Here is a 24,784-nt window from a genome sequence, read left to right on the forward strand (position 1 = left end):
ACGCGTTACTCTAATCTGACCACTTTTTCAGTAACGAGTAATCTAACGCGTTACTAGTCCAAACCAGTAATCAGATTAAAGTTACTTGTCCAAGTCACTGTGCGTTACTATTTTGTCATTAATAGTCAAATATATATTTGATTTCTTCTTGCGTCTCTGGGAGTGAAGTCATGTAGCCTATGCGATAATTAAGTCACGTTTTCAGCTGGACTAGATGGATATGGATGGATGTTTTTGGTTTGCAGGAGGGCTGAACGATTAATTGCATTTGCGATGATATCGCAATGTGACAAAACGAGATTTCAGGTGTGTTCGACTTCATGCAGCGCCAGCGGCGCCTGTAGCCGGCTGCCTTGAAACTGAGAATGCCATTGGCTGCTTCAAATCAGCCGGGCTGCAGACGACGCCTTCGCTGCATTAAGTCAAACTCACCTTTTGTAATCGCAAAGGCTGCGATTTTTCCTTGGTCACGTGACACGCGAGAGTAACGCAGTTTGCAGACGAAGGATCAACTTTGCACGTTACACTTTACCTTGACCTGTACGATGGCCTCAGGCTGGACAGAACCAGACACTACAGATACCAATTTTGCCTATAAAAAAGATGGTGCGCAGTTTCAAGTATTGTGCAAAACCTGCCTGGCTAACGTTGTTACCTCACGGGGCAACACCACCAACCTAAATCGGCCCTAAAAATAACACCACAAAGCCATGTACGATGCATAGCTAAAATGTTGAACACCTGTGGGTCAAATAAGCCAAATAACACCCGACAGGATCACTCAATGTTTCAAAGCCTAACTCCATATTCATGTACGAAATTACTTAAGCAGTAACAGCGTTCATCACAAAATATATGATGCCCCTCGGTGATACACATACAGTAGGATCACTATGGCTGTCAGTGCCAAACAGTTTCTCTTAGGCTACTGACTATCAGAAATGTTCAGACAGTATTTCTTTTAAGAATTAACCTTTAGATGCGTGAGTTATAAATATTTCCGACTGTCCCCACAGTGCAAGTTTTTCCCCAAAAAAATGGTAGCTAGCTATAGTTAAGAAAGTGCAACGCACATGTTATTAGCCTACGTTTAGCTTTGATTTACCAAACTATTTTCAAAGCGGTACAGGCGGTATGTTTTCTTAAATTGTTCTGAACTTTGTGTTATGTTGCTGACTGGAGATCAGTAGTATACATCTATATTTATTAATAATAAATCATCTAATCGTATATTAAATAGCAATAGCAATATTTATCAAAATAATCGCAATTAGCATATTTTCCGAAATCATTCAGCACTAGTTTCTAGCAGTATCTGTGAACTGAAAAGTTGTTCACATTTAGCAGTATATGTGTAATTTGTAGTTGTGAAGGTAAATGAAAAACTAAGGAGAGCAGTCTCTCTTACAATGGTGTCCACTACAGCGGCGCGGAGCATCAGCTTCCAATCCATTTTCAATGAAACCGGGCGTTGACGCTCGCGTACGCCCCCACAATGCCCTACACGAGCGTCAACGCCCGGTTTCATTGAAAATGAATTGGAAGCCGACGCTCTGCTCCGCTGTAGTGGACACGCATCGTTACACACAACACTGGTTGATGATATCATGAGGTCAGTGTTTACCTCTGACCCTGTCCGTCAATCAGCAGCACGTGATCTCTCAGATGGCCCACCCCCTTTTTATTGACATGCATCTTCATCACAAAGATCTGTGTTTGCGTGATAAGGATGTAGGTCAAGAGCAGAACCAAACCCACAGTACCGCCCCCGTCACATCCACCTCACCCTCCACAAGTAACACAGGGAAAAAAAGAGAGAGAAGGGGGATAGTGCAAGAGAGTGGGAGCAGGCGCATGAGAGAGAGCGAGAGAGAGACTGAGTACAGGACAGAGCAAGAGAGAGACCAGGTACAGGACAGAGAGAGCAGGTGTATGAAAGAAAGGGGCGGGTGTAGGATACATTGCAACAGGGGGAGGGCGGGAGAGTACGGAAAAGGGAGGGGAGAGGAGCAGCCATGCAGAAACTTATTTTTTAAATGACACTCACCAGAGCAGCGGAGGGAGGGATGCAAGACTACAGTGCTGGGGAGGGGGGGGGGGGGGAGTGAAGCATGTCATCCAATCTCCTGACTGTCTCCTTCTCTTCTTATTGGCTGCCTGACCACGTCCTGTCTTGGGCCGTGAGACGGGGGTGCTTCCAGCCCTCCACACCCCCTCGAGCTAGGGCCTGACTCACCCTGACAGCTGTCAGTGTGGTGAACATCAGTCTGAGTCTGGGGATAGGGCTGAGATGTACGGTCGGGGCTAGGGTTCAGGGCTGGGGCTGGGGTATAGGGTTGAGTTTTTTGTATATAAAAAATAATAATTCTAGTGTTTAAAGACTCCGGTGGAGAAATAAGAGGAGGATAAGGAGGTGGAGGCAGAGAAAGAACTGAGGAGAAGCCTGAGATAAAATATGGCAGAGTAAGGGTGGTTAAGAGCGAGGGGGGAATGGACAGCTAGATGGATGGATAGACCAGGGAAAATAAAAAGCAGAGGTCTCTCCCTGACGTTGAAGCCACAAAATGAACAGCGGTCACTGGGATCAGTAAGTCCCTCTAGGCTTATTTATGGAATCTTCCACGTTTTAGGTGGAAACCTATCTTTGCTGGTGCCTTAGAGATTATGTGTTTAACCCCCTGCAAAATGACTGCAAAATTAAGTGAGTCTGACTCTCAGTCTCGCCACAGTGTTGGTGTGTTTTGGATGCACAGAGGGAGAATTGCTGCTTCAAGGGCATTCTAAGAAACATGGGTAAAGGGAAACGGGTGTTTCTCTGTGAGTATATGTTTTGTGTGCATTGGTGTGCACTTGCATGCGCGCCAGTTTTACGACTCCATTCTGTCCGAGTCCGGCAGGTTCCTTCATCCAATGACAAAAGAGAGGAGCATGCGGAAAGGAAGGAAAGGAGTAGGAGCTAAGAGAGGGAAGAAGGGTATCAAGCCATGTTGATGTTTCATCACAGGACTCTGCAAACATTTCTGTTATGCTTACTAACATAGATGCCGCTTAAAAAATTGTGTTATCTTTTGTGGGTCACCTTGTAAACTGGGATTAAAAAATGTTACTCATTTTAGGAGAAAACAACTGAAATTCTTCAGCCATCAGTAAAGAGTTTGGAGCACCCATCGAAAACATATCGTCTTTTCAGCAAATTTGGAGCGCAAGTCACGTGATAGCGTAGCGCAGTGACAAGGAGTGATTGACGTCTAATTTGAACTAACTTTATCTAAAATTTGCATTAAAGTTAAGACGGTGAAGATGAAGTTTAACTGGTTATGTGATGTTGGATAGAACGGTAGACCAGTCACTATCAGTATGTGCCTGCCTGTCCCAGTAGGCGCATACTGTGCAGTAGGCAAATTGTAAAGAAATTAAACAGTTGGGGTGGGAATCTTTTGGTACCTTACAATTCGATTCAAATCGATTCGTAGGGTCACGATTCGATAAAAAATAGAAAAAAAGAAAAAACGCTATTTAGATTTTGCTTCTGTACTAGGTCTGGCCATGAGGTACATAAGTCAGATGTCTCCGGTTAATTTTCTACCGGCAAATTAAGGAACAGAGGGAGTGGCGCTAGTTTGTGTTGTAGTTCCGTAATGGCAGCAGAGAAAGATGCGAGCGAAGCCATTCGGTCCGTTGTAGCAATGCTGCCGAATATCCATAAGATAAAGCCGGAGCAACAACAAGTTTTGCTGAGTTTTGTTGGTGGCTATGATGTTGTGGCCCTCCTCCCCACGGGGTTCGGGAACAGTTTTATTTTCCAGCTACGGCAGCTATCTCTGTTAAGTAGTGGTGAAGGAATTGGCTAAGGCGAATGCTAGCGATTGGTTATGGCAGATCAGAGTGGCTCTGGGCAGATCCAATAGTTTTAAACTTCAACAGAGTACCCGCCTACAAGGAAGTCAACGCTTGTTAATGGAGCGAGGCCAGACTCTGTACAAATTAAATGTACGAGAGTCTGGTTAGGACCAGGCTAGGTAGCAGCTACAGTAAGCCAATATCTGTTCCAGCATGAAGATTGTCTGGTGCTTGGTCCGGGTGTGGTTAGCTGTCCTCAGTGTTGTGAATCGGGAAGTGCTTGAACAGAACCAGCAAAACCTAAAAACAACAAGACCCAACAACATTAAACCAATAAACAGCTTTACAAAGATCTTCGTTTCAAAACCAATTGCCCCATGGTGAAAAATACATTGTCACGTTGAAGCTGTCCTCTGCTCAATCCCTTTGAGTTGTGTGCTGAAGAGCCTATGTGTCTGTAACCCTTCACATACCTCTCTCTATCCTGCCTACATTTCTACACTGTAGTTGACCGTCTAAGTGCAACTATATTTCTATTTATGTCCCTTTCTCTCCCCCACCCTCTTTTTTCTGTTGCGGTCAATTTGTAAATCAACCCCAAAACCCTGCAAAAGTTGATCACATCTAGTTTTTGTGGACCGACTAGCTGACTCACAGAGCTGCTGGTCGCAGCAAAAACCTTTTTTTTAACCCCTCACCAAAAAGTAGCGTTTTTACGGAACAACATAAACCTAGCAACACAGATGGGATGCTGTGTTACTACCCAGAACCAGGGCAGTCAGGCAGACTAACAGACAGGCCGGATCAAAACAAGGTACAACTGTGGCGTGGTCAACGGACTGTCTGGGTTCTTGTGTTTCAACACTAGGACTAGGCTGGTAGCATTTGGCCTGCCAGTCACACCAGGCCAGATGAGTGTTAGCACCAGAAATGAGCAGGGTGTGCCTTGTGGTGATGGGTTGGGGGGAGCAGCTGCCACATACTAGCACTCCTCAGGGCCTGTCTGTTTCAGCAGACATACACAAAGAAACACAAAGTCCTGGTCATACTCTTTTGGATCATCCATCTCTCTTTCTCTCATTTGCTTGCTTGAACCCTGGCAGGAGGGCAGGGATTGGTGAAGGTCAAAGTAACACTCTTGTTTAGGAAGGGTGTTGGCCAAACCATTAAATATGTGAAACACACACACGAGGGTGTGCTTCATCCTGGGTGTGCTGCATCCTGAATAGCATACTATTGCTTTCTCTCACACATACACACTAAATTTATCTGACTGTGAAAGTGAGAATAATTTGTAAGAATGCAGTAAGTTACAGGCCCATGATAACAGCTGCAACTGACACACACCTGCTTTATATGAGCAGGTGTGTGCTTATATAAAGCAGCAAATATAAACATTTTCTTGAACACAGGCTACACCAAGGGTCTACACTCCAGCATTTAAAGTGTTATGCACTAGGGGTGGGAATCTTTTGGTACCTTTCGAATAGATTCGTGGGGTCACGATTCTATTAAAAATCCATTCATGATTTTCCAAGAGTTACACAATTTTTATATATTTATATTAATAGATTTTATGAAATCACCTCCAGTCATCCATCTGTCAAACTTCTGAAGTTTGCGGACAACACCACCCTCATTGGGCTCATCTCTGACGGGGACGAGTTTGACTACAGGTGGGAGGCTGACAACCTGGTGACCTGGTGTAGCCAGAACAACTTAAAGCTCAATGCTCTCAAGACAGTGGAGATGGTTGTGGACTTCAGGAAGAATACAGCCCCACTCACCCCCATCACATTGTGTGAATCCCCAGTCAACGCTGTGGAGTCCTTCCGCTTCCTGGGCACCATCCTCTCCCAGGATCTCAAGCTCTCTCACCAAAAAAGCACAACAGAGGATGTACTTCCTACGGCAGCTGAAAAAATTCAACCAACAAAAGACAATGATGGTGCACTTTTACACAGCCATCATTGAATCCATCCTCACCTCCTCCATCACTGTCTGGTACGCCACTGCCAAGGACAAGAGCAGACTGCAACTTATCATCCGCACTGCTGAGAAGGTGATCGGCTGCAATCTGCCTACCCTCGAGGACCTGCACACCTCGAGGACCCTGAGGCGAGCGAGGAAGATTGTGGCCAACCCCTCCCACCCTGGACACTCCCTGTTCCAGATACTCGCCTCCGGCAGAAGGCTGCGATCCATCAGGACCAAAACCTCACGCCATAAGAAAAGTTTCTTTCCATCTGCTACTGGCCTGTTAAACAAGGCCAAGGACTCCCACTGACATTCATTCATTTATGTAACTATTATAAGTCCATCTAATGGCAATTACATTATGCCTAAGCCACTTTATCTCAGTATCTGATTGCACTATGTTGACCACTCATGCTGCTCATTCTTATTCCTAAAAAAACTTCGTGAGAAATGGATTAAAACATCTCATTTATAATTTGAGCATGTATAACGTTATTCTGGACAGCTAGCATCAGCTATATTTACATTAATAATGTTAGTTAAATGGTCGAATTATGTTATGTTGCTAGCTACTTAGTAATTTAATACGCTAAACTACATTTCATTTGGTGTCCTGATGTGACTGATATTACAATAGAATTTGATGGCAATTCAGTTCAGTGATAAACGCTATTCGTGTAATGTTAATATCGCTTGATTAACAGACTTCCATTTACCCTTCCTGTGATCAAGGAAATGTTCTTCATTTCCAGATGATACATTTTGGGATCATTAACCCACCCTGAGGTGAAGTAGCGGTAGGCTTCAGTGCTCTAAAATTCCTAAATGGAGAGGGATTGTGGACGAAGTAAATGTAGATGTCAGCAAAGGTCAAATTTAGCAGTTTTTTTACTAGACTTTAGTGGAGTAAGCAGTTCACTGTTTTAATGTGCAGTTCACATTAAATAGGGATCGAAACCTATAGTATCTATTTTCTTTAAATACTGTCGTCCAATTTTCGTCGGTGGTAAGGTGTGCCTATTTCGTGTACGACATCATTCACTCTCACTCTGGAGACCCGAGGAGAGGCTGCAAATCGGTCCTAAAGATGGTGGCCGAAACAAAAAGTCAAGTGACTGAAACCCATGAATACATATAAAAGAAATATATATATATATACAGTGCCCTCCAAAAGTATTGGAACAGTGAGGCGAATTCCTTTATTTTTGCTCTAGACTGAAAACATTTGGGCTTGACATCAAATAATGAACGTGAGACCAGAGATCAACGTTTCAGCTTTTATTTCCAGGTATTTACATCAGGATCTGATGCACAACTAAGAAAATATCACATTTTGTTTGAATCCACCCATTTGTCATGTGATCAAAAGTATTGGAACAGATATACTTAAAACATGAACGTGAATAAGACTTAATATTTAGTTGCAAATCCTTTGCTTTCAATAACTGCAGCAAGTCTGTGACCCATTGACGTCACCAAACTTTTGCATTCTTCCTTTTTGATGCTTTCCCAGGCTTTCACTGCAGCCTCTTTCAGTTGTTGTTTGTTTTGTGGGGTTCCTCCCTTCAGTCTCCTCTTAAGCAGGTAAAATGCATGCTTTATAGGGTTTAAGTCTGGAGATTGACTTGGCCAGTCTAATACCTTCCATTTCTTGCCCCTGATGAACTCCTTTGTTGTTTTGGCAGTGTGTTTTGGGTCGTTATCTTGCTGCATGATGAAGGCTCTGCCAATCAGTTTGGTTGCATCTTTCCTTAAATTGGCAGACAAAATGTTTCTGTAGACTTCCGAGTTCATTTTGCTGCTGCCATCATGTGTTACATCCTCAATGAAGATTAATGAGCCCGTCCCAGAAGAAGCCATGCAAGCCCAAGCCATGACATTACCTCCACCGTGTTTCACAGATGAGCTTGTGTGTTTGGGATCATGAGCAGTTCCTTTCTTTCTCCAAACTTTAGCCTTTCCATCACTTTGGTAAAAGTTAATCTTTGTCTCATCAGTCCATAAAACTTTGTCCCAGAATGTTTGAGGTTCATCTCTGTACTTTTTGGCAAATTCCAGCCTGGCCTTCCTATTCTTCTTGCTAATGAGTGGTTTGCATCTTCTGGTGTAGCCCTTGTACTTTTGTTCATGAAGTCTTCTGCGAACAGTAGATAGTGATACCTTCACTCCTGCCATCTGGAGGTTGTTGCTGATCTCACTAACAGTTGTTTTAGGGTCTTTCTTTACAGCTCTTACAATGTTTCTGTCATCAACTGCTGATGTTTTCCTTGGTCTACCTGTTCGACGTCTGTTACTTAGTACACCAGTAGTTTTCTTCTTCTTCAGGACATTCCAAATGGTTGTACTGGCTATGGCCAATGTTTCTGCAATGGCTCTGATTGATTTTCCATCTTCTCTAAGACTCACAATTGCTTGTTTTTCACCCAAAGACAGCGCTCTGGTTTTCATGTTGTTTTCACCTCTGAATACAGTCTGCATAGACAAAACCTATCTTACCCAATCTGAACCTGAGTGTAGACATTCAGTGGTATTTATTGATTGAATAATGTATGTAATAGGACACACCTGGGCAACAAAACACACCTGTCAGTCACATGTTCCAATACTTTTGCTCACGTGACAAATGGGTGGGTTCGAACAAAAAGGTGATATTTTCTAATTTGTGCATCAGATCCTGATGTAAATACCTGGAAATAAAAGCTGAAACGTTGATCTCTGGTTTCACATTCATCGTTTGATGTCAAGCCCAAATGTTTTCAGTCTACAGCAAAAATAAAGGAATTGGCCTCACTGTTCCAATACTTTTGGAGGGCACTGTATATATATATATATATATATATGCACTCTAATGCCACTTGACATGCAGCTCAAGCCTCAACCAACACAATGATGAAGTGCCCAGCACAGTCCTCCAGGTTAGTCCGACATCGTCCATGAGATGCTGTTCTGTATCCAGTCCGCTTGACCAGCCCTACTGACTGGTGAACTCACTGACTGTCTCCATCCTCGGCCCTCCACTGACACACACGGTTACAGCTATATGGATGTGACAACTCACGGATGTCACTTGAATGGATGTGACAACACACAGGCCAATGTATCCACACACATTTTCACAAGCCGTACAGAAACATACACACCATCTCGCTTTGTGTCACAGACATACACCCTGTGGCTATTTTTGTTACTGTGGTGTGGTTATGGTGTGTGGGATTTCAAGTTGATGGCTAATGACAGGACCAGCCTGGGGGGACTGTAGACCTCCTCTCACCATCCCTCATTTTCTCCATCTCTCCTCTTTCTCTCTTCTCCATCCCTCCTTTTCTTATCTGTCCATACCGTCAGCCTGTATCTGTACCTCCATCCCTCAGCCTGTCTCCCTCTCCTCTTCCTCCTCTAAAAGGCTGTCCTTACTTGACTGGCTGAGCAGAGACATTGGTCTCTCGATTGGGTCGCAAATGTCTAGCCCTTTTACACATATGAGTGTATCGGCTAGGCCTGTGTGTGGTCATTTTTAAGTGTGTAGAATGATGTGCGGAAGGGAGAAGTAACCTGGCAATAATTAGGTTTTCTTATGGTAAATAGAGGTTATTGAGGACATACAGGATGTTTTAGGTAGGGCCTCTTGCTGTCGGTCTGTGTAAGAGGTCTCGTCATGTTTTTGTGAATGTAGGCATTGTAGAAATACCGCTGTGTGTCTTTCTCTTTCTCGCTCACTGCCTCTCTCCCACGGTCTCCATGTAATGTTTAAATAGGTCATTGTGTTCATGCAGTCTTGTGCAAAGCTATTGCTCAGCCTAGGGTAGATAAGACTCCAATGCATATTTACCCTGCTCTCTATCCCTCTCTGCCTTCTCTCTCTCTCTCTCTCTCTCTCTCTCTCTCTCTCTCTCTCTCTCTCTCTCTCTCTCTCTCTCCCCCTCTCTCTCTCTCCCCCTCTCTCTCTCTCTCTCTCTCATTGGCTGATGCAGTGTTTGTGTTCGGGTCCACTGAGCAAAGTCCAACTGATGACATGAGCAGGGAGGGAGAGAAAGAGAAAGGAAGAGACTTTGTATCTCCATTGATTGCATTGTCTCACTGCCTTTTCTCTCTTTCCTCAATCTCTCCCCCTCTTTCTTACCCTCTTTCTTCCTCCTCAGTTCTCTTCCCTCACTCTCTTCATACCAGGTCCTGGCTTCCTCATTCTATTCTCATTTTAGAAATGCCCATAGATGTTAAGAAAATAGACTCCTATCAGTGTGTATCTCCAGTCTAATTGGAGCCCATTGTATTCTTCTTGATCTATGGGTATTCTCTCTGTACACAGAATAGAAGGATTTGGTGGTTTAGACAAGCGTTCCCCAACCACCGGTCTGCGGACTGGTACCGGTCCGTGGGCCATTTGGTACCGGGCCGCACAGAAAAAATAATAATAACATGATTTCTTTTTAATTGATTATCAGAGTCTGAAAGATGTTATATTTAAAAAAATGACCGGATTCTCTCCTTCTCTGCGGGCCTTTTCCCCTGAGCAAAAAAGCTCTGCAAAGACGTTTGTTTACTCATTTTTTAGCAAGTTTGTGGGCTTCATTGACGGTAACTATCACACGCGTCTCTTCCGCTTGACACATGACAGGTGATAGTTACTACTCAATGAATTCCATTTCCAACATCCTTTGGAAGTGGGATTTTCTGCCGTGACAGCAATCAAACAAAATCACAGAATAAACTGGATATAAGGAACGCACTTCGGGTGTCACTGTTGTATCTTAGTCTTGTTTACACATAAAAGTGGGAGTGACAGATCGAAAGCTAACTAGTAATTTAACGATGGAAGACCAGGCTAAGAAACGTAAAGATGGGGCTGAAAGATTGAGAGAACATCACATTCACTAGACAAGGTTTTACCAATCGAAAAACGGCTATGTTTATTTGACCTAAAGCTCCCAATTTTTTTTCCGTTCAAATCAGCAATTAGATGTGAAAGTCGCTAACTAGGATCACATCAAACCCAGAATGTGCATGCATTAGTAGGCCTATACGGGGGCCGGTTCTGGTGGGCCAATTTGGATCAAAGTCCAGGGCCTATCTTTTCTCCTAGTCCGCCCCTGCCGGTCCGTGAAAATATGTCTTACATGAAACCGGTCCGTGGCGCAAAAAAGGTTGGGGACCGCTGGTTTAGACTCAACTAGTGATGTTACATGGTTTGCTGGTGAACATGTTCTCATCTCTCTCTCCTGTCTTTCTTTTTCTCTCTCCATGTCCTCTCCTGTGACCCCTGTGAACTTTGACCTTGCTAGGAGCCAGTCCAAGGTAACTCACATCGCAACGATGTCTCAGATTGTCTAATCTTCATCAGTACATAGTAATTGTCCAGATTACTATATCGTCGAGTTGAACAACAAAGCTTTTTAGATGCATTACAAATATCTAAGTAACAGCCTGCATATCTAAGTAACCGTATGTTGACCATGTGCTTTTACAGCTTGTTTGTCAACGCTTCTGTTGATGTTCCAGTCTGTAGACAGTTTCATTGGGATGTGCCATGTTTGTCTCTATTCTATGTGTCTGTCTCTGTGACACTTACTTTCTCTCTGTCTTCCCTTCCACTTCACTTCTCCACATTGTTTCATCCCTCAGGTGTTTGCCTATGACTACTGTTTCTGGTCCATGGATGAGTCGGAGAAGGACAAGTTTGCCGGTCAGTCAGTCAACCATCCCTGTCTCCATTAGGGATGCTCATAATTAACCGTGTAGCCATTAACCAACATAACGAATGTTTACCGGTTAATACTATCGGTTAAACAGTGTTGGCAATTTAGCAACCATGTTGTTAGATTTTGCAACTTTTCACCTTCCCTAGTCAAAAGTTTTATCTAGCGACTTTGTGCCTCTTCATTTTCGTTGTTGAGCAGCAGCAAAATAACTAATTGTACTTCCGTGTTGTTGTAGCCGCCAATCATGTAGGTACAGCTAGCACTCTCGGATTCAATGTGCTTTCGTTTTGTCCATTTGTTTTTGTTCTGTTTATGCTGCTATATAAAATTCAACCCTTTATGGGGGGAAAAAAACATTTGTTGTATTGGTCACAGACTCTCGTCCATTTACCTTTTGAATCTTGTCATTAAATGGTTAAGGGTTGTTAACGAGCGTCTGTTATCGGTCAATTTTCTTTTTCAAAATGAGCATCCCTAACCCCCCCCCCCCCCCCCCCCCCCCCCCCCCCCCCCCCCCTTGTACAGTTGTTTTCATGTTTCCCCATCCTCCTGCTCTTCCTGCTCATCCATCTCTTCCTCTCTTTCTTTTCTAGTTTTCAAGCACTTCTTACGGATTCATACGTTTGTAGTTTGTAGTTATCAGATATACAAAGTACAGATTTTATTTGTATAGCCCTTTTTACAAGGAATGTCACATGTGCCCATAGAAATGCCTCTCAACCAACCTAAACCCTAAAGGAAAACAAGGAAAAACTCCCAGTAAAACATTTAAGAAACCTTGGCAGAAGTAATTTGGTGAGGGATCCCAGAGACGGTTGTTGTTACAATTGTGAAAGATAGCTTGTGTTGTGCTCTGTGGTTGCAGGTCAAGATGTGGTGTTCCAGTGCCTTGGAGAGAGTCTTCTACACAACGCCTTCCAGGGCTACAACGCCTGCATCTTTGCCTATGGACAGACCGGTACTGCACCCTCCTATAGTTGTGTCATTCAATTGGCCACACCTCACTACTTCCCATTGGCTGTCTCTTTTTCACTCCTTCTGTGTCATTCCCTCTCGTCTTTTACCATTGTGTCCCCCAGGTTCGGGGAAGTCGTTCACCATGATGGGGTCTGTGGACCAGCCCGGCCTCATCCCTCGTCTGTGTAGTTCCCTGTTTGAGAGGACCCTGCTGGAGCAGAGGGAGGAGGAAAGCTTCACTGTGGAGGTCTCCTACATGGAGATCTACAACGAGAAGGTCCGAGACCTCCTCGACCCCAAGGGGTAGGACCTCTGACCTTTTGACCCACAACTGCCTCCTCTTTGCTTGATTTTATGCTTTTTTCTTTCTTCCTTGTTTGGTATGTACTTCCTGGTCCAGCTAGCTGGATTACATGTTAGATGTTCCTCTTAGAACAGAAAACATTCTATATCATTCTGGTTACCACAGTCTGTCCTTTTTACAACACACACACACTAGGGTGTGCTACCAAGGAACCCCTGCCCATTATCTACACATGACCCCTTTGACCTGTGTAAAACAGCCAGTAAAGCCCCAGACGTTTGTTTGAGAAACGAACATCTGACTGCCATATGGGCTCGGTATGGCAGGCTGCACGGTAGAAGAGCAGACTGAACACAGCTGTGTGTGTGTGTGTCGCGCAGGAGTAGACAGGCCCTAAGAGTGAGGGAACACAAGGTGCTGGGGCCCTATGTGGATGGACTGTCACGTCTGGCTGTTGCTAGCTACAAGGTAGTTCACACCCCTACACAGTCATAGTCAAAACCATACACCTTCACTCTCATACACACTGAACAGTATCGGAATGTGTATCTAATGCTGTTTTCACACCAGCGTTACTCGCGCAATTGACCGCAAAATCATTTGTTGTTTATTCACGCGATTCGCCTTTCTCTTTTGGGAGTTATCCTTTTTTTTTGTCAACCATGGCTGAAATGACTAGCTACTATTAACAAATACAAACTAATGTCGTATAGCAGAGGATGCCCGCAGACAGCTACAATACTCTTGCCCTCCATTTTTTATAAAACATCAGTGACATCTCAACATTGATAAGCTTTTGCAACACACCATCAAGCAAAATTTCACTTGAGGTGAAAATGTTAGTGTTCATTGTGTCATTCGCATTGCCCGGCGCAAATGTGCGTGTTTGCATTATTTTTATACTAGTGCACAGTGCTTGAGATGCAGTTGGTGATTAAGATGTCAGTAAAACACACACATACAGATTCCTTGAACTATAGATAGTAGGGGTGGAACGGTACACTGAAGTCACGGTTCGGTTCATACCGCGGTTTAGACCTCACAGTTTGGTACAAGTTCGGTACAACGGAGGGAAAAGCAAAACAAACCAGGTTCCTCTACGAGTGAATACGGGCACTTTGAAGATGACATGTAAATTCCGATTGGGTCAGTGATTTTTTTGGCCCTATTTGTATGTGTATCTAAAGGCTGGTTAAGCACTGTGAGGAGGAGAAGTTGGACCCTTTTTATCTCGTTCCAGTGATTGGCACACCTGGGTGATGGCGTTGGATATTAGTCATTTAGCACACGCCAGATGCGTTATATGCGTTAGCATGTTAGATGTATTTCCACTCACATACCCCACAACTGCTGAACAATGCCGACACACAGTCAGTGGCGGATCTAAGGGGTGGCAAAGGGTGGCAGCTGCCCCCAATAAAAATCCCCAATCTTCCCATGGAAAAATATTATTTGTACATTACGGAACAATTCTATAAATCATATTAACATTAAGGCGTTAATCACGCGTTAACGTAATCTCACTTCAACGCGACGAAAAAAATAGTGCCGTTAACGCAGGTTTATTTTTTACCCTGGGAATCGCCTGTCGTCACATGACTTCGACTGCCGACGGTAGCTGAATGATGGACAAAGGGCTTTTAGATGGGAAGTTCCATTTCAAGAAGTTGCGAGACGGCTCGGTTGACAAAACTAAGACTGTATGTACTGATTGTCAGCCTGAGTTTAGTTATCACCGGAGTACTTCCAGCCTAAACTATCGCATGAAGCAAGGCACACAGTAGCAGCAGCAGCGTTCGCTCCTGTAACAAATGGCAGACAACACTCTCAAAAGAAGCGAGCAGCTGACTGAGTTCAACAAAATAGAAACTGTCTTGTTCAATATTAAGGTCAATCTGTGGTTGCTTAAGTATCTGAAGTATGTTTGAGTGAGATTTGAATATTATGGAGCAGGATATCGTAGTAGGCTATGAGAAAACATGTCTTAAATGTATTTTATTTTCCAGAAGTCAAATTTTGTAGATGTTTATTATAGCTACAGCAGTGTAGTTTGTGAGTGAATAAAAATCCCTCACAATTTAAGTTGTGTTCCATCTGAACTTCTTATATGGACATGATCATCCAGTTAGGCCTATTTGAAGTTTTTAAGTACACTCTTGTAATGTTTTGTTTTTATTAATCATGTGAAATAATGCAATTAATCGCGATAAAATATTTTCATCGCTTGACAGCCCTAATTAATATTAGTGTTTAATTTAAACTACATTGGTATAGCCTAATCATTTACCGTAGGGAGTACCGTACCCCCCTACCTTGGGTTTTGATCCGCCTCCAGGAGGCCACCTAACAATTTTCTTCTGCAACCCCATTGCTACCCCGAATGAAAATCTCTAGATCCGCCCCTGCACAGAGTGCTTGTCTTATCCACCACTCTCTTGCCTGCACTACTGTAACTGAATGGGAAACCGAAGTTTTCCCAAACTTGTGATCTTAAAGAGGCAGGTCCTCCATCTCTCGTGGGTTGCCACCACTCGTCCTTAGTGCTGCTAGCTATCGCTGACTCACGGCGGCGCCAATCAGAGCTTCAGAGCTAAAATGGAACAACAGATTAGGTGTCCCTAAAGAACACGAGTATCTAACAGTAGTTCTGCATTAATTAATTTGCACGCAAATTTGCAATTTTATAAATGTATTCTCCGTGTAATTTCATGCACTAAACCGTGACACCTGTACCCTTTCAGTTCAATACGAATACATGTACCGTTCCACCCCTTATAGATAGTGCATAGTGCCCGTGATAACATTGGTGGCACACACAGATTCCTGGAATTATAGAAAGGGCACAGTGCCTGCAATGATGTCGGTGACACACACAGATTTCTGGAATCTGTGCAGTGCCCGGGATGCAGTTATGATGACATTTCTTCTCAGTGGTTCAGGCGGGAGGACTCAGTAGGGTTATTTACTTGATACTTTATTGCACACGATACAATACATTATTGTAATACTTGAATTTGGCATATGGTTGTGCTCGCAGCGGCTCCCTGCCACACCCAACTGAGACATCGTCTCGACATCCGGGCAGAGAGCAGCGAACCCATCACCCCTTAGAAAGAAGAACACAGACAAAGGTTGGAGGCTGGGGAGGTGCAGGCCACAGGAAGACTGAGAGCGTCTGTGTCGCACTAGCAATGCAAATTCTGGGATCCCTGCTTTATACACCGCCTTATTAAGGAGGTGTTCCCTGACGCGTGATATGACAAGTTGCTGGTTCTCAGAGTCCCCTGCATGAACCAGCTCCGCTTACTAGAACGTCAAGTGTTCGATGCACGCAGCAGCAGTGCAGCTACGTTCGCGCTTCATCTCTAACTATCTAAGGTAGAGCTAAACTGCTCAAAAGTGATCACAACCACTTCTGTGTCAAGCAATTTGCCTTTATTGTGTGTAGTTGATCAAATTATCTTCTGTCCCGTCGTTTGAAGCATACATTTTAACTCCGGCATTCGTCTCCCATTAGTATTGATCTTATTGATCACTTCACGTTATTGGGGGGCGTGTGTAATCAGCAAACATTCGCATGTCCCATTATTAAACTGAGCATATAGATTTTTAATCCATTATTAAACTTAGCATTTTAATTGTTTAGCCTTTTTAATAGTCCTGTTAAATGTGCCTGAAAACGCTTAAACAACATACCCAAAGTACATTGAAAGCTGTTGTTGAACCATTTGGAGTACATGCATGTAAATGGTCTCTTTTGAAAGGTGAAAGTTATTAGGACCCCTTCAAGTCCTACTGGTGTTGAGTAGGGATGGGCATAATTAATCGACGATCGATTATCGATCATTAAGAATTTAGTCGATGACATTATTTGTTCATCGATAAAACTAATGCGTGTTCTGTTGCGTAGTGTGAGTCTTGAAAGAATGCAATGGATTTCGCTATGTGGTAGCAAGTAAACATTTTACCAAAATGCCACATATGCCTACTCAGTTACCGGCGAGTTTCCATGTATTTCAAAAGTAAACATGAAGAGTTCACGGCGAAGTGTAGCGTGAGACCATATTGACTAAAAAATTACTTTGTTCACTGCCAACACTGCAAAGCTGAGTATAAATACAACTCCTCCACGACTCAAATGATGTACCACTTGAAGAACGTACATCCGACCCTGGTCAGTGGCGGTGCATCCTGCTCTCGGTGCTAGCACGGAGGAGCTGCGATGCACAACGAGCAGAGAAAATTACCCAACGGATCTGCAAGTCCATCGAGATGGATATGCTACCCTTAAGTATTGTTGAGGGCAAAGGTTTTTATGAAGCTTTGTTAATTAGCCGGGAAAAAAACGAGGGTCAATTGTGTTTGAGCACAGGCTTCTAGCTGTCTCTAGGAGTTACAGAAATAGTTGTTTTTCTTGTAATAGCCACAGATCTCAATGCGGAAACACGCTGTTTTTTCTATTTTCACTGCATTTTAATATAGCCTATAAATAGTGAATTTTAATATAAAAATGTTAATGATTAATCGAAAATCGATCGTTAATTCTCCCGACGATCGATTAAGACAATTTAGTCGAATGCCCATCCCTAGTGTTGAGTAATAGAAGCTTGAACACAGGGAAACTGAAAGTTTCTATTTCCGACTAGATTTTGTTTTGAAAAAAGAGGCCTGAAGATGCCTAGAGGTGGTAGGTATTAGCTCATTTCAGAACCAGTCAAAGCCAGTTTGAAAAAATTTGTTTAGAACGAGTGTGTGGGAGCGGGGGCAGGACGCACAGACCTAGTTGGCTGTAGAGGGGAGAATCGATAAGAGAATCGATAAGGAATCGAATCAATAAGCAGGAATTGTTAAGGAATCGGAATTGATCTTATCAAGACTCATCCCTAGTCATAATTGTAGACCTAATTCACCATACAGTGCTTGTACATTTGCAATGTGCAGGCACTTTTGACATCAGTAAACACATTCATTTATGTAACAAAATAAACTGATCTATACTGAAAGCAAATCCACTTTATATTGTCGTTCGCTAGCCAAGCCATTTGAGAGCAACTGAATATTGTTTGTAAAAGCGAATTTGCTTCTAAATAACTAAACAGAATTTTGCTATTTTCTGTACTACGCTCAGTTTTATTTCATTTTAACTCGCTGCAGACCTAAGGACCAATCAAAGTGAAGTGGCTGGGACGCAAAGAGAGAAAGCCAAACTGGCAGCAAGTAATTTAAAAAATATTTTTCATAATTTTATGTCGAAATGCTTATCCAAGCAACGTCAATTGTGGCACTGCTCTCCGTTCAGTTATGAAGAGGACGCCTGCAAGACATGAACTTTGCAGAGTGCATGGTTCTCTCTCTGATCGTGGAAAACTAAACCCTTTCTAATTTGTACACACACACACAGATTTCTGGCATCATTAGAGAGATGTAATCTCGGCGCGCACTTTTTTTTTTCCGCTGTGTCGGTGTGAACACAGCATAAGAAAAAACAAGATTGTTTTTAGACTCCATTTGTCTCCTTTTTAATCACTTATGACTCTGGTCCTCACTGCCTGTCTCTCCATCTGTCCTCCTGGCTCTCCTGTATCTTTGCTCTCCTGTCTGTCCTCTTTCTGTTCCTGTTTCCCCGTCTAGGACATAGAGTCTCTGATGTCTGAAGGAAACAAGTCTCGTACGGTTGCAGCGACCAACATGAACGAGGAGAGCAGCAGATCTCATGCCGTCTTCAACATCATCCTCACACATACACTCAAAGATCTGCAGTCTGGGGTAAGGGAAATGCGCACACACATACAAATATGTGTAAATGTGCGTGTGCGTGTGTGTGCGCCCTTTGCAGGCCAAGTCTTATCACTTTACATCAAACCCCTCCACCCTGCCCACCACCACAACCATACACACACATTTATGTCCCAGATTCACCTGTCAGCTCGAGTTGCAGCCCTCATTTCCACTGCTGTAGAACCAACCTTGTCTCCTGGAAAACCTGTAAATAAGTGATGGCCTGAGCCTATGTGTGTGTCAGCCTGCTTTTTTCTCCTGGTCAGGGCCCTGGTCATCCAACCCGGCTTCTGTGTGTCTGGCTATAGGCTCATCACACACACAATAAATAATGTAACTCTGGTAGACACGATCGCCTCATCAGTTCAAACAAGGACATCTTTCTGGGAGTTCTGGCTACATCTTATTGAATATGGCTGCTGGCTGACTGATTGGACCAGCCCTTGACTGGAACGTTTCTGCTGCATGAGAAGGCTTTTCTTTTATCATCTGAAATAGATAGATCAAATTGTTGCATGGTTCAAGTTCTTTGGAGACTTGGAGACTACTCCATGCATGTGTCCTAGGATGTAAGCGCACACAGCTAAAAATAGTCTTGAGCCGGATCATTTAAACTGAGAAGGAAGAAAGGATCTCTGTGAGATCACACTCTCACACACATGAACTAAAACACACACACACACACTGAGAAAAAGGACAAGGCACTGGGTTGAGCTGCTTTCGCCAAAATGTGCATGTCTACATAGAAGTGTTCATGCAAGTTTATGTTTTCATTTCATCCACCTTGCATTTTAACCCCCCTTTCTCGTCTGTCTCTCTCTTTCTATCTGTCTCTCTCTCGAGACAAGGGCAGTCTTTGTTTTTATAGCACACACTGTAATCTGCCTTCCCCATTCCCACTCAGCATGACCCCAGACATACTGTATGAGCCCATGCATACACACACTCCCACATGCACACCCACACACTCACACACACATACTCCCCCATACACACACACACAATATCGCACACATACTTCAGCCTTCACCCCTCCTCATTCTGTTGAGCTTCTGTTACTGACAATCCCTCTGTATGTATCCCATCCCCAGATACTGGCCTCCATGTTTGCTCTTCCTCTGTATTTCTTTGCTCTATGATGCATTCACTCATGCTGTCTCTGTCCTACCACTGAATGTTTGTATTTATTTCTGGAGTGACCAATCTCTCTTTCTTTCTCTCTTTCTTTCTCTCTCTCACTTTGCATGTCCTCCTCTCCCCCTTTTCATGCCACCCTCATCCTCCCTCCATCTCTCTGTCCAGCTGCTTTTCTTAACACACACATCAGGGCTCAACATAACTTACTGGCCCCAAGACAGTTTTTACTGGCCCCCCCCTCCAAAAGTTGTAATTTATCATTGTTACAACAAAACCAAAGACTTATAAGTTGTGTTATTCTGTTAACATGTTTAACCATTTATTAGACACATCCTGGATATAATAATAACAACGAAATCACATTTCTAGTGATAAAAAATTAAAGGTAATAGTCAGCAAAACAACTGACTTTTAACCTCAAACATGACGTGCGCTCGTCCCTGCTGACAGCCATCTCTGCACAACTCTAACAGAAACTGAGACCTCTGGTCCTTCAATGCAAATATATAAAAGCTTCCATAGCATTTCATCAGTATGATACTAAGTACCCAAGTCGACACCATTCTTTTGCTGCAGTTTAATAGCCTGAGGGAACGAGGCGTACGGCTGGTCCGTCTTGATTACGTGATATGCCGTTGTTATAAGTCGTGCAATAACACGATGGGCATCTACATTTAAATTCCTGACCAGCATGGTCAACGGCCTGGAAGATGGATTGTCAACCATCCGTTTAGCTGTCACGCAAACCATGCGCTGTCTGCTAGCATGGCTGGTCAGGTATTTTTTTCGAAAAATTGTCGGTGCCTGTGTAAAAAATATCCACTTTTGTCTGCTTTAGACGGAAACAGACGACACAGTGCATCTTCGTTCCATAAAAAAAAGTAGCTTCCGTTTGAGCTCGTAGCTTTACTTTGCTGCCATCTTCAGTTTATTGTCCCGCGCCAGTTGTTAAAAAATGATTGAATTACAATATGACGTCTCGTTACTCACTTCTCAACTCTTGATTTGCCAACTGTGCGCCCCACGAGCTGCAAAGTTATTTATGCATCTAGCAATAGCAAAACATATGAAGGCTGTTAACTTTGACAATGCGAATTATTTTTTCCAATCAATAATTTGCAGTGGCCCGAGTTTATCACTTGCACCCCCCCCCACCCCCCCCCCCCCCCCCCACCTCTGGCTGCCAGCCCAATTTATCCCCGCCCTCAAACAAATTTGGTCGGGAGTTGGGTCTGGAGGGGCTCGATTGCTTAAAAACTATATCCGAACAGGAGCTGTTCGGACCAATTAAATTGTCAGGGCGGGCTTTATACGATGATGGACAGATGATCAACAGTAACGTAATCAACAACGTCACCAAAGAGCGCTTGGGTTGAATTCGTTTTCAACAAACAACATATTACGTTGCTCTGATTGGTTGTAGGTCTATCCAGTTGAGCGAAGAGGCATTTGTTTTACGAACTCGGTTGACACACGCCCCATAGTCACAGCCCAACGGACAGTTTTCAGACTCATATTCTGACTAGAATTATGAGTATGACAACGTCAGGCTAAGATAAGAGAAAACCGCAAGAGTGTATGGCTGCAGCCTCCCGCCTCATGCCCTCCCGTCTCATGCCCTCCCGTCTCATGCTTCTACTTTTCGAAATAAAAGCTTGTCTGGTCCGCTATTTCTCCTTTCTACTTTGGTGTACGTGTTTTTTTTTAGCTAGACTACAAATTAAAAATCCATTCTAGCAGCCTGGGAGGCCCGGTTGAGTTTAGGCGTCACAACGACGGTTGAGGTTAGAATTAGTTTAAGGCCATGAGTCGTAGCAGAGGTCGAGGTTAAGGTTAGGCACAACCACAACGGTTGGGGGACAATGATGGTCGGTACAGCACACCGTGCATTTTGTCATCTGCGGTGTGTTCTTTTTTTTAAAGACACTGATGTGTACCTTAAGGAAAATCACAAAAAGAAACCATCAAAGTCTGCAACCATAAATTGCTCTAGGTAACGTTAGCTAATATTCGCTAACAAATGTCAGCATAAAACGCTGATGCAGTCATCGCAGGTTTCATTCTATATACGTTAACATCAGGGAAAACATCCAGAAATCAGCAAACTACATGGATGAAAAAAGTACAATTTAAGTTTATCAATTTATTGCAACAAACGTGCTCACGAATTTACCTTTATCTCCATCCGTACAATAATTCGTGATTTGGTATTTTTGACCCTCTGCATTTACCGTTGGACAGCTTGGGCATGAGACGGGAGGGCATGAGACGGGAGGCTGCAGGCTGCAGCCATACGCATCTCGAAAACCGCGCAGAGATTTCTCTTTTTTTTTTTATGCTTATGAAAAAATGCCGCCCCAGGCGGCTGCCCAGTCTGCCCGTGCCTAAAACCGCCCCTGTTGTCGAGCCCTGCACATTTACGCATGCATTTGCAGGGACTTAGCTGTCCTCTCTTCTTGGATCCCTCCTTCATTCTTCCCCCCCCCCCTTCTCCTTACTTTACACTTCCCCTCTCCTCTTCTCATCTCCTGGTCAGTGGAGGCCCCACCCCTTCAGTTGACAGTGTAATCACAAGGACAATAGAGGCTTGTTACTCCTGCGATGTGTGTGTGTGTGTGTGTGAGAGCATGTTTAAGTGTGTCGTGTGTGCCTCTGTGTGCCCCCGAGTGTGCATGTCGTGTTTCCCTTTTGTCTCTGCTTCCTTTGGAATGTCCAACAGAATTTGGCTAAAGTGTCCTTTCATTTTCATTAGGTTCTCTGATTGGCCGGATAGGAAAATGGGATAATGTGATTGGCCCAAGGAAACTCACATCAATGTTATTCTTAATAAGTCATGACCAGGGGCCTGTTCCATAAAGGCCGCTCAAAAAGATTGGATTAGTCCCAAACCTGTCCCAAGTCCCAAACCTGACTTGAATGAAACTAACAAGTCAGTCAGGGCTAAAGCGGTTCTATAAAGGACAATTCTAATTCATGCAATCTGACTAATTAAAGTCAGATTTAAGTAGTCAAGATAATTGTGGATGCACCATATTCTTAAGCAGCCCGAGAAGTGGAACATGGATCATATAGATCCACCATGGCAAAACGCAATGTTCATGACCACGTGTCTTCTTCCCGAAAGAATGTCATCTTTTAAAACGCGTACTATGTCACCTCATCCACCACCTCATCAAAATAAAATGACTTGACATGAACGATACTTGGATTGAAATCTTTTTATAGACCTTTACTTCATTGATTACAAAAAACATAGGCCCACTAAACACATCTACGTTGACTTTTATTTCATATAGCCTACAATTAACCAATAATAACTTTTTAACATGGTTTTTGTATTACTTTATGTTAAGTAAAACGTAGGCTATGTAGTTTGGATCATTCTAAAATCATTGTTCATCAGTGTTTAATGCATTAGCCTAATTTATTGCCTTTTTTATTTATTGAAGTTCATTTTATATAAATGTAAAGTTTTTACTGAAAGTGGTTAAAAAAGGTTCAATATGCCACAGGTTACAGGAACGTCTGGTTTAAGCACCAACACAGGCCAAGCCTGACAGTTAACCTGTCCTGAACCAGGTTCGTTTCGCAGCATAGCTGGCCATAGTAACTGAGTTCGAACTACATTAAACTGGCTTTATGGAACCAAATCAACTGGAAATTAGTCCGACTAACTGACATAGGCCTGACTTATTCGGTAAACTCGCTTTATGGATGAAGCCAGATTGGGTGAATTAATGTCAAAGTAAAACTGGACAAAATGTTTGTGCCATACATTAGCCCAGTAGCTCCAGTTCTCAACATTACTCAGTACACCAAATGTTTCTGTTTTTGAGGAACTATGCAAGGTTGAGTACAGTAGAAAAGAGGATGTTTTTTAAACAGAAAAATTGACGGTTTTGCTGGTGTTTTAGTTCTGTTATTGATTCAAATCTGGTCTAGTGGACAGGTCTCAATGGCTCTATTTCTCTCAGTCTGCCTCCCTTTCTTTTTCTCAATCTCACTCTGTCTCTTAATAAGTTAAATTACATTAAATAATAGTTACTGTCATGGCAAACAGCGTTTGTATGGCCAAAACTGTAGTGTGAACTAACATCACATGACAATCTTGTTCTCTCTGGCCCTGCTTCCTATCCTCTCTCCCTCTAATCCTCCTCTCTGTAGACAAGTGGAGAGAAGGTGAGCAAGCTCAGTCTGGTGGACCTGGCTGGCAGTGAGAGAGCTGCCAAGACCGGAGCAGCAGGGGACAGACTGAAGGAAGGGAGCAACATCAACAAGTAGGTCCCCCCCCACACACACACACAGTTTTATTGTCAGATTCAAGGTGTATACACTTTTTTTCTGGACGAGCAGTATGTCAGTTACCACACACAATGACTCAAAGGGCACCTTAAAAGAGTGTTTTGAGAGTGTGTTTGAATTGGATTTGTGGTTTTAGGTCCTTGACCACACTGGGTTTGGTCATCTCTGCCCTGGCTGACCAGGGAGCAGGGAAGAACAAGACTAAGTTTGTTCCTTATAGAGACTCAGTACTCACCTGGCTACTAAAGGTAAGGAACACTTTCTTTTTCTCCTTTTTCTTCTTCTTTCTCTTACACAGCAACTGTCCTGTTTCACACAACATTTCTTCTCACCCACACCTATTCTTACCCATCTCTCTATACATTTATATGGTTTCCCACTCTTTCTCCCACACCAACTGTTAACCCTCCCTCAACAGGACAGTCTGGGCGGCAACAGCCGCACGGCGATGGTTGCTACTGTGAGCCCCGCGGCGGACAACTACGACGAGACGCTGTCGACCTTGCGCTACGCCGACCGGGCTAAGAGCATTGTCAACCACGCTGTGGTCAACGAGGATCCCAATGCTCGCATCATCCGAGAGTTAAGGGAGGAGGTGGAAAAGCTGCGAGACCAGCTCACGCAGGCAGAGGTGAGAGAAGGAAGGAGAGAAGGAAATGAACACTAATGTCTTTGAGCCAAAAGATGGAAAATAAGAGGAAAGGGTAGAAATGAACCAGGAATGAAACACTGATCTCGCTCCTTCTGGTAGGGTGGACACATCATACAATTACATTTCAAATGTATGCATTAT

At 43.5% G+C, this 24,784-nt stretch overlaps 1 protein-coding gene across 7 annotated transcripts in view; it reads left to right on the forward strand.

Moving 5' to 3' along the window:
* kif13ba (kinesin family member 13Ba) overlaps window positions 1-24,784 on the forward strand; it is a 51,155-nt gene that overhangs the window by 9,457 nt on the left and 16,914 nt on the right. For all 7 annotated transcript variants that reach the window (XM_047031064.1, XM_047031063.1, XM_047031061.1 and 4 more), the window contains 9 exons: window positions 11,097-11,109; window positions 11,437-11,497; window positions 12,379-12,471; window positions 12,593-12,773; window positions 13,155-13,242; window positions 18,406-18,540; window positions 23,854-23,966; window positions 24,128-24,239; window positions 24,410-24,622. In XM_047031064.1, coding sequence (XP_046887020.1) covers window positions 11,097-11,109; window positions 11,437-11,497; window positions 12,379-12,471; window positions 12,593-12,773; window positions 13,155-13,242; window positions 18,406-18,540; window positions 23,854-23,966; window positions 24,128-24,239; window positions 24,410-24,622 — 1,009 coding nt within the window. The remainder of the gene's footprint in view (window positions 1-11,096; window positions 11,110-11,436; window positions 11,498-12,378; window positions 12,472-12,592; window positions 12,774-13,154; window positions 13,243-18,405; window positions 18,541-23,853; window positions 23,967-24,127; window positions 24,240-24,409; window positions 24,623-24,784) is intronic.

This window comes from Hypomesus transpacificus, chromosome 12, assembly GCF_021917145.1.
Source record: "Hypomesus transpacificus isolate Combined female chromosome 12, fHypTra1, whole genome shotgun sequence".
NCBI lineage: Eukaryota > Metazoa > Chordata > Actinopteri > Osmeriformes > Osmeridae > Hypomesus > Hypomesus transpacificus.